General features: G+C 47.0%; 1 protein-coding gene across 1 annotated transcript in view; it reads right to left on the bottom strand.

Moving 5' to 3' along the window:
* The window catches only part of LOC102381583 (olfactory receptor 1052-like), a gene marked incomplete at its 3' end in the record, with an annotated part of 7,416 nt that extends 4,269 nt beyond the window's left edge, over positions 1–3,147 (bottom strand). The window contains exon 1 of the mRNA XM_006032250.2: positions 2,242–3,147. Coding sequence (XP_006032312.2) covers positions 2,242–3,147 — 906 coding nt within the window. The remainder of the gene's footprint in view (positions 1–2,241) is intronic.
* Positions 3,148–10,423: the final 7,276 nt, after the last annotated feature.

Below are 10,423 nucleotides of genomic sequence, written 5' to 3'. Positions count from 1 at the left end.
CTTTTAAAACACTGCAATATATGCAAAAGGTTTAATATCAAAAAAAAATCAGGACCCCCTGGAGCCCGCCCCTGGGCTTATACTCCCTTTAAAAGACTACAAATAGATTTTGCTAAAATGCCTAAAGACAATGGGTACAAAAACCTCCTAGTAATTGTTGACCAACTCACGGGGTGGGTAGAAGCTTTCCCCAGCAGAAGAGCTACAGCACAACAAATAATAAAAATACTCCTTAATAAAATTATACCCAGGTTTGGTCCTCCACGTATCATTGAAAGCGATCAAGGATCGCATTTTACTGCTGACATAAACAAAACACTGGCCAGCTGCCTAGGAATAAAATAAAAATTCCATACCCCTTGACACCCAAAAAGCTCAGAACAAGTCGAAAAAATAAATCAGACCCTAAAACAAAAAATTAAAAAGCTATGCGCAGAGAGCGGGTTAAAATGGACTAAGATTCTCCCACTGGCCCTTATGTCCACCAGAACCACCCCCAGGAAAAAACTAAAGCTCAGCCCTTACGAGCTGCTGTTTGGACACCCTGTTCCCCAACATTTCCCCTTACTACCGGCTCACACTTCTTCTCTTTTAGGCGATAAAGGACTCACCTCTTACATTTTATCTCTACAGTCTCAGTTAAAATCTCTCCATAGGTATGCTGCTTTAAGCCAACCCCTCCCTGCCGATATCCCAACACATCACATCCAGCCTGGAGACTGGGTATATATAAAAACTTAGAAACGGTCTCCCCTTAAACCTAAGTGACAAGGACCGTATCAAGTCCTCCTCACCTCCCACACCGCCGTAAAGGTAACAAAAAAGGACAACTGGACTCATTATACTCATACAAAAAAGACAGAAGTTTCACCAGAGCTCAGGATCGGCTCCAACGCGAGCTTCCCTGACCTGAAAAAGGAAAAGCCAAAAAAAGACGACTGCGGACTTCGTGAAAACACCGCACGCCCACCTGACCGCGACAAGGGTGAGCCAAAAGCAGACAAAAAAATCAAAACAAACACCTCCTGGACCTACAGCCCATTAGATAACATCAAACTCAGACTGACCAAGGTCCACTAATAAACTGTCACCCTTTTGGGGTCCTGCCCAGCCCAGAGAGCACCGAACTCCAAGTACTGCATCCTCTAGACACTTTTGGATCAGCTGAAACAGAGCACTTTGAGACTGTAACATGTCCCAGAAGATCAGTTATTGGAGCTGCAGGGTTGTGCATACTGTTTGTGCTGATTTTTGTTATAATATGGTTTCTATAACTATGTTATTTCTAATCTTTCTCTTTGCTGGAGAAATAAGTCTCTCACAGGGGTCGGCTATAGCTGCCAGTTGCTGCAGATGTGCTAATCCTAGTGCCCGAGGTTTTCCTGTCTGGATAAGTGATTCAATCAAACTCTCTGATATAGATAAAAAGGTCAACATTGCCCGTTGGTATCCTCCCTCACATTGCTGTAGTTCAGCAGAAGTTCGGGTATTTACTTATGGAACAGAATATTATATAAAGCCTAGCCACCCAGTTTTCAGACAATTTACAGAGTCTCCTCAGGCTAACAGACCGCAGTTGGAGTACTGCGCGCAATTCTGGGTGCCGCACTTCAAGAGGGATGCGGATAACCTGGAGAGGGTCCAGAGAAGGGCCACTCATATGGTTAAGGGCCTGCAGACCAAGCCCTACGACGAGAGACTAGAGAAACTGGACCTTTTCAGCCTCCGCAAGAGAAGGTTGAGAGGCGACCTTGTGGCTGCCTATAAGTTCATCACGGGGGCACAGAAGGGAATTGGTGAGTATTTATTCACCAAGGCGCCCCCGGGGCTTACAAGAAATAATGGCCATAAGCTAGCAGAGAGCAGATTTAGATTGGACATTAGGAGGAACTTCTTCACAGTTCGAGTGGCCAAGGTCTGGAACGGGCTCCCAAGGGAGGTGGTGCTCTCCCCTACCCTGGGGGTCTTCAAGAGGAGGTTGGATATGCATCTAGCTGAGGTCATCTAAACCCAGCACTCTTTCCTGCCTATGCAGGGGGTCGGACTCGATGATCTATTGTGGTCCCTTCCGACCCTAACATCTATGAATCTATGAATCTATGAAGAAATCAGTCAGAATGAGGACGTTTCAATGCAATTCATAAAGCAAGCAGACTCACAGCAGAATGAGATTCAATGCTTGGGCTTATTGCCATCTGATTATTAATTTACAATATGCAATAATATATTCTTTGATATCACTCTTTTCAAGGCATCCTTCACTTCTTTGTTCCTCAAGCTGTAGATCAGGGGATTCAGCATGGGGGTCACCACTGTGTAGAAGACTGGGGCCCATTTGTCCTCTGGCTTTGAGTCCTTGGAGCTGGGTTTTAAATATACAAACAGAGCAGTTCCATATAAGATGCAAACAGCTGTAAGGTGGGAGGTGCAGGTGTTGAAGGCTTTGTGTTTGCCCTCAGTGGAATGGATCCTCAGGATGGTGGAGAGGATGAAAATGTATGAGATAAGAACAATGACACCACTGGACAGTCCAAATAGAGTAGCTGAAGCAAGGAGAATAATCTGATTGATTGTGGAATCAGACTCAGAGAGGGATATGAGTGGGGAGATATCACAGAAGAAATGGTCAATGACCTTGGAGCCACAGAAAGATAAATACAACAGATTCACAGTTTGTGTCATTCCATTTACACACCCAATTAAGAAGGAACCAATGACCAGCCATACACGGAGTTTTGGGGACATGATGACAGAATAGAGCAGTGGGCTAGAGATAGCCACATAACGGTCATATGCCATTGTGGCCAAGAGGAAGCCTTCAGTTACAACAAAGACACCAAAAAGAAAAACCTGAACCCCACATCCTATGTAAGAAATGTTTTTCCTCTCTGTTAAGAAATCGGCCAGCATCTTGGGAGCGATGACTGTCGAATAACAGAGATCAACAAAGGCCAAATAATGAAGGAAAAAATACATGGGGGTGTGAAGCCGAGAGTCAACCCGGATTAGAAAGATCAGCCCAATGTTGGCTACCATAGTGATGAGATAAATTGCGAGGAAAAGCAGAAAGAGAGGGATCTGAGACACTTGGCGATCTATGAGTCCTGTGAAAAGGAATTCAGTCTCCTGGTTGCAGTTTCTTCCCATTATTAGTTTAAAGCACAGACTCAGGCAATACAACACAGAGGAAAACTGCAATATAGCTGCCACTTCTTCAGTCCAGTTACCTCTTGCAGCTTCTCCCAGATGTGCTGAGTAATGTTGACTTTCTGGTTCTTGAGACATGAGGCTTACCCTGCACTTTTCTTCCTGCTTTCTTGGTTTCATAGATCCTCTTCACGTAGAGTGATATAGCATTGTTTTTCCTGTGATAAGAGTGTGAACATAGAAAGATCAGCAAATGGCTCTGCGCAAGGAAAATAAAGTAATGAATGGGGGACATCGTGCTCTGGAAAATCTCATGCAATAAAAGTACACCATGCCTGGAACATGCCTGTATCAATGTGCTATGAAACCTCTTTTTCACTCTTTGCTTTCTGCATCAAGATGTCCCGCAGCTCGTTTTCTTTCAGACAATGGCTGTTCTATAAAACTATCAGCATCTCCTGTATAAAATTGACATGTCATGTGACATGCTCTTTAAGGACAATGCACATTTGAAGATAAGGAGGCATTTTAATCAATAAGAGAGTTCACTATTATGTTTGATGGACAATATCAGAGACAGAATAAATTATTTTCCAAAACTCAGTTCTTCCCGGTAATTTTGTCTTGCCTTTGATTTTCTGAAGCACAGAATAAGCAAAACGTTAATCTTCATCCTTTACACTTTCTGAGTCAGTGCCACAAGGAAACAGAGGTTTGTTAACAACCTATATCTTTTTATCATTACACTAATTATTCCTCAGTTCTGAGGTTACATTGATACAAAATAGCTCCTCAACTTGCATGTAGCCCCAATGAATTCTGTAAGAGCACAATGGCCAGTTATTAGTTGTGAAGGGAAAGGAATTGGTAAAATGCATATAATATAGTTTTCATGAACTTTCCGTAAAAGCATTCATGATATTGCCACCTAGAAATGAGTTAGTCTGTGGCTGACACATGATCAGTGACGTGGGCACTGGGATATGAATGAGATGAAAAGAGACTGAAGAACCTCAGCTCAGAATCCAGTACAGAGGCAAATATATCCTGGAAGTTTGGACTGTCAACTGAATCCTTAATCATAAACCACATATTACTGCAGGGACAGCTTACATTCACCTCATAAAGAAACTGTCTTGACCTCATAGAAATCATACTATACCATTTTACTGCCATAGAGGTTAGGCAACAAGAAGTGACTGCAACAAGCAGATGGGAGTGAGAGTACATGTGCATAGAAAAATTGGTACGCAGGCACAGTACACAGAGCTGTTATAACAGCATGTGCAGATGTGACCGAAGTTGCTCTAATCTACCTAGTCTAGGTACCAATATTCAGGACTTGCAGTTATGCAGACTTCAGCACTGCCTGAGAAGCTGACTGGCTTATATGGTTCTGGGTGCACTTGCTCAGTGATGAGACTTCCTTTTCCTGACACAAACTGGCTGGATTAAATTTGCCACTGCTACGTGTTGATGTAGTGCCATCAACACTAAAGATTGCCCTGTCAACAGATCCAAGGAAACAGCACTGGACATCATGATATGCTGTGGTCTCAGCATATCAACTGTCTCACCACTCTCCAGCATATATTATGAGCACTATATGAAAGGAGGCTTCTTTCTACCTAGGAACTGGAAGGGGGAAGACAAGGGAGATTTGCTGATATCTGGCAAATATCTTCTGTCTGGAGAGAATCTGAGTACAGAGGAAAACAACACTTATTTGGGATTATATTAAATAACCTCCAAAGGACGGTGAAATAATTTTTGATCACAACACAGTTCTCAGTGTTAGGGCTGGGGTTTTCAATCAATATTATTTCTCCCTATCTAATGAACATCCCCACTTCCTCTCTCTAAATCACTGCTCCTTGTCTCCCTGACTCTTCTCCCTCTCACACTAAAGGTCGGTTTAGCTGCAGAAAGATAAGGTAGAATATTCCTTCTATGGTTAATGTGCTCCTTCCCCTATATGTGTCTTATCATGGAACTTATGGCAGGAACAGACATGGTATGAAACTGACCTTCTCTCCCATGCTTCAGTGTCTCTCCTGGTTCTCATCTCTGCATTTTCTGTCATATATCTATATAAGATAGGTCTTGGTTTAACCTGGCCAATAGGCTGGTCCCTTACTAACTCTTGAACTATCACGACTCAGGGTCCTGGAACTCCAGGAGCACCTCTAATCCCAGGAGGATGAACCTGCTCAACACAAACCCTTAATTTGTTTCCATGTTTTTTTATGCTGGTAGCAGATGGCACACAGAGGATGTAACTGTGTGTTGACTAAGTCAACAAAAATTGGCCTCAAAGGGGTAAGATGAAAAGGAAACTTGTTTAAGATCAGGTCTTAGTTCCCTGGGGGGGGGAAAATCAATGAGCTCCTATGTAGAAGCAGACATATTGTCAAGCTCTTCAGTGGCAGAAATTTAGGCTCTGATATGTAAATCACTAATGTGACTGTTATGGGACTGAGGTGGAACTGGGCAGTAAATCCAAGTCACCGATCCACACAACCTCAGCCTTTGTTTCCTGAGATGCTGTTTTCTCCTGTAAAGTAACTTTCACCTGCAAGTACAGAGCTGTCACCATCTTAGCAGGGCTGAGAACCCTGAGCAGGGTGACATACTTCCAGTTTCCACTGGTACAGTCTGTTTTTTAACACCTGTCCCACCAGTTTGGTCTAAAGAACACTTTTGTCCAATTTTCAGGGGGATGCCTGGGGCAGATATTAAAAAATGAACTCTCTGGGTTAAATGGAACTGTTCCTTCATCCTCTCCCTCTGCTTCTGCTTTTGGTATGTTCATCTATGATCAGAGAGTTGAGACAACCGAGTATACTGGAGGGAGTGGAAGGAGGGAGTAGTGTCCCATTTGGAGGCCATGCAAAAATGGTATCATAGCTGTGGGCTTGTTTCTCATGCCTAAGACAAATCATGAGTCATACATGAGGTCAGGGGCATGCAAAGTCTGGCCTGTGGGCTGGCAGTGGACTCCATTTCCTAGTAGTTCCTGCTCCTATGGATGGGGCCAGTCTCCAGACCCAAGCCTACCCTGTGCTGTGATGGCGCAAGGCTGGGGTTGCCATGGAGACAGGCCCCAGCCATGCTGGCAGGGCATGCTGCAGGGTGGGGGGCTGCTCTGGAGCTGCTGGGATCTTATGGTGGGGGCAGCTTGGTTTGGGGCCAGGGCAGAGCTGTGATTTGCAGCCTGGACTCTCTGGGCTGGGCCGTGCAGGCAGCAGATCATGGCTCTTCCCTGGTTCAGGACCAGGCTGTCACCACTGCTAGGAACCGGGGCAGAGCTGCGATTTGCTGCTTGTCTGCCACAGCCCAGAGTGTGCAGGCTGCAGATTGGGCTCTTCCCTGGCCCTGGACCAAGCTGCCCCTGCCACAAGATCCCAGTGGCTCTGGAGCAGCCCCCTGCCCTGCCCTGCCCCATGACTTTCCAGCATGTCTGGGGCTGGTCTCCATGGCAACCTCAGTCTTGTGCTATCACAGCGCACGTGCAGCTGGGGTCTCCATGGGTACCATGACGCAGCCATGCAGGCAGGGGCTGCTGGGAAATGGAGTCTGGTATCAGCCTAGGCCAGACTGAGGAGCATTACACCCCAGGCCCCAGCTGGATGCAGTCATGGATTATGCTGTGTCATCCCCCAGGTCTACATGAAGAGGGCCCCACCCCCACATGCCAGAGAAACCCAAAGCAGGCAGTAGTAAACTGTCAAGGGAAAGCCCTCAGCTTTTGGACCTTACCTTCAACACTCAGCTGACCTCCTGCTGACTGATTTGAGCACTTGTCCATGGAGGGGAAGGCCAGGTTTTTAAGCCCTCCTCAACCTGAGGGGGTTCAAACCCATCTGTCCCATATGGCGAGGCTGAAGTGGTGGTGAGGAAAGTAGAATCTGCCCCGTCAGTTGAATTCTTGACACTGTACAAGAGATATATATTCACTGGCCCAAGAAGAAAGTAAACAAGAGGGATGTGACCCTGCCACTCTAGTCTGAGAATACTCCAGTGGAAAGGGGAATTCCTGAGTGTGGCTCTGCTTGGAGGACTCTTTATGTTTCCTATTTAATGACTATATAGTGCGAGAGAAGTCTGGGATTAGAACCTAGGTGTCACAGTTCCCAGCGGTATGCCCTCATCTCTGAGTTACAAAGTTACATGTCCTATTGAGGGCTGTTTTTGTGGTCCTAAGAATCATTCATACTTGGCTGCCAGGTGCCTGAATTTTCCCATCCTAATGCTGAGGAGGGCCTAGATCCCAGGATTCTCACTTCCTGGATGACTACTTCTACCAGAAGCATATTATACAACAGATGAGTGGCAACAGCTGCAAAACCATACGTCACTATGTAAAGCAGTACGTGCTTCCAGTGACAGCACTGAATTTTGTATAAAACATAGCAGTCCAGAGCCATTGTCACTTGAAAACACAGAGCTAGGAGAGCTGTGCGAAATGGCAGCGTTGCGTTTTGACCAGCATTTCGATGGAACAGTGTTCTGGTTTGAATTTTGTTTCAGTTCGAAACAGCTGTTCCATTCCATTTCTTTGAAACAGTTTTGCTGTTTCAATACTGTTTCGACATTTCACCCACAGGTTATAATGGGGAAGCTTGAAACAGCCTATAACTTTGTCATTTCAGGCCTGATTTGGATGAAACTTTCAGGAATCGCAGCTCCTTCTGAGGGCATGAAGCCTGCCAAGTTCCGCAGAGATAGGTGCAGGGGGTTCGGGGAAAAAGTACCCCAAAGTCTTGAAAGCAAAACTCATATCATGTGTTGTATTAAGCCAGAGCGGGGTCAAACTGCATGCTAGCCCTTGCTGAGGCCACAAAGCCTGCCAAGTTTCAAGGAGACAGGTGCAGGGGCTTCTGGGTTCTGGGGCCCTGCACCTTTAGCTACTGACAGGGAAAACTTTTGTCGTGGATGCTTGTGGGACTGTGCCTGTCTTGGGGCAGAGGGGAGTGAAAACTGCAGGCCTGCTAGGCCCTGCTGTGGCCATGAAGCCTGCCAGCTGTCAAGGAGATGCAAGTGGTGGTGGGGGGAGGGAGGGTTTCTGAGGCCCTGCACTTCTGGTCGCAGGCAGGAAAAACTCCTGACATGGGTGGATGCCACTGTGTACGTGTTCAGGTGCACCCTTCCTGGTGCTGAGGCCTCTGCACAACACAGCAGTGTGCCCCTGTGAAGACTCCTCCTCCCCTACAGCCTTGGTCCGGTCCACCACTGTAAATGGCAGCAGGTAAAAACAACATAGGTGTCTCAACAGTCAGCATGAGTAGCACCAGCAGCATCTAAGGTAGCCAAACTGAATGGTCACAGAGCCTTTCTTTTTATAAAGGAATTAACAGCAAGAAGTAAAGATGTTGTGTTGGATATATGTTACTCATGGTGAGTGATTGCTTATTTTGTGTTTTTATGTTTATATGTTCATTATGGGAAAAAAATGGAATAGTTAGAGAAATATATTTTAGAAAGCTTTCAGGTTGAAAAACCCTTTGTCAGGCTGAGGAGCTACCTGCAGTTGATATGTCTCCTGGTCCTGGATGGAAGGAATAGTAAAGAAGCCAGAGGCTGGCCTGGTGTGCAATTCAGGCAAGAAAGCCAGTAAGTGAAAATGGAGATGGAGGTGTCAACGGGGGGAGGAACAGGCTGGGGTCGGGGGCAGGGGGGAAAGGCAGATGTAGCAGCGCAGGTAAAAGCGCAGAGGTGCCTGGGGTGCCAGATGTCCGTCAGGTCGCAGTGTGCCAGAACTCCACTGTGTATATTGAGTCCATGAGTTTCTGTACCTACTACCTAGGAGGCTGATGAAGTGCAGTTCATAGGCCCAGCTCTGAAAAGTGGTTTGCATTGTAATTTGTTCCCTCTCGGGATCAGGCCTGACAGACTGGAGGCAAAGTGTTTTTTTCATGAGGAATGTGCCCCCACAACTATTCTTGTCTTTGATAGATTCTGGTGTGCAGTTTGTGGGGGTACTGGAGATAGTTGGTAGGTTTTGTGTTTTGAGCTGTAGGAAGTTGGCTTCAGTCCTGGTGATGAGGTTAGGTGCTTGTTTGAATGTACAAACCGCTTTTCATAGCTGGGCATAAAAACACAAGATAGGCCATCACACACCATGAGTAACATCATATGTCCAACACAACAAATCTTTACTTCTTGCTGTCAATTCCTTTATAAAACGACAGGCTCTGTGACAGTTCGGTTTGGGTACCTTTGATGCTGCTGCTGATGCTACTGGTGTTGAGCCAGCTAAGTTATTTTACCTGTTGTCACGTAACATGGAGGACTGGACGTGAGGCTGTAGGGAGGAGGAGACCTCACTGGGGCCCACTGCCATGTTGTGCAGAGGCCCCAGCACAGGGAAGGGTGCACCCTAACATACACACAATCTCACCCACCCACATGACAAGTTTGGCCTGCCAGCAGCTTGAGGTGCAGGGCCCAGGACGACAGACTCCCCCAGCGAGACACACACAGCTGGCAGACTTCATGGCCATGCTGCAGGTTGGGGGGCTGCTCTGGAGCTGCTGGGATCTTATGGTGGGGGCAGCTTGGTTTGGGGCCAGGGCAGAGCTGTGATTTGCAGCCTGGACTCTCTGGGCTGGGCCGTGCAGGCAGCAGATCATGGCTCTTCCCTGGTTCAGGACCAGGCTGTCACCACTGCTAGGAACCGGGGCAGAGCTGCGATTTGCTGCTTGTCTGCCACAGCCCAGAGTGTGCAGGCTGCAGATTGGGCTCTTCCCTGGCCCTGGACCAAGCTGCCCCTGCCACAAGATCCCAGTGGCTCTGGAGCAGCCCCCTGCCCTGCCCTGCCCCATGACTTTCCAGCATGTCTGGGGCTGGTCTCCATGGCAACCTCAGTCTTGTGCTATCACAGCGCACGTGCAGCTGGGGTCTCCATGGGTACCATGACGCAGCCATGCAGGCAGGGGCTGCTGGGAAATGGAGTCTGGTATCAGCCTAGGCCAGACTGAGGAGCATTACACCCCAGGCCCCAGCTGGATGCAGTCATGGATTATGCTGTGTCATCCCCCAGGTCTACATGAAGAGGGCCCCACCCCCACATGCCAGAGAAACCCAAAGCAGGCAGTAGTAAACTGTCAAGGGAAAGCCCTCAGCTTTTGGACCTTACCTTCAACACTCAGCTGACCTGCCACGGCCACCTATATCCCAGTCCCTTAAAATACCAAATTTACCAACACCATTTGCTTTAACACAGCCCTTTATAGAGGCAAGGGGTGGGGTGGGTCTTCTGAATTTTATATTCCTG

The sequence above is a fragment of the Alligator sinensis genome, unplaced genomic scaffold (genome assembly GCF_000455745.1).
Source record: "Alligator sinensis unplaced genomic scaffold, ASM45574v1 scaffold1_1, whole genome shotgun sequence".
NCBI lineage: Eukaryota > Metazoa > Chordata > Crocodylia > Alligatoridae > Alligator > Alligator sinensis.
Note: the sequence above shows the minus strand (reverse complement) of the source record. Positions and strands in the feature narration are given on the sequence as shown.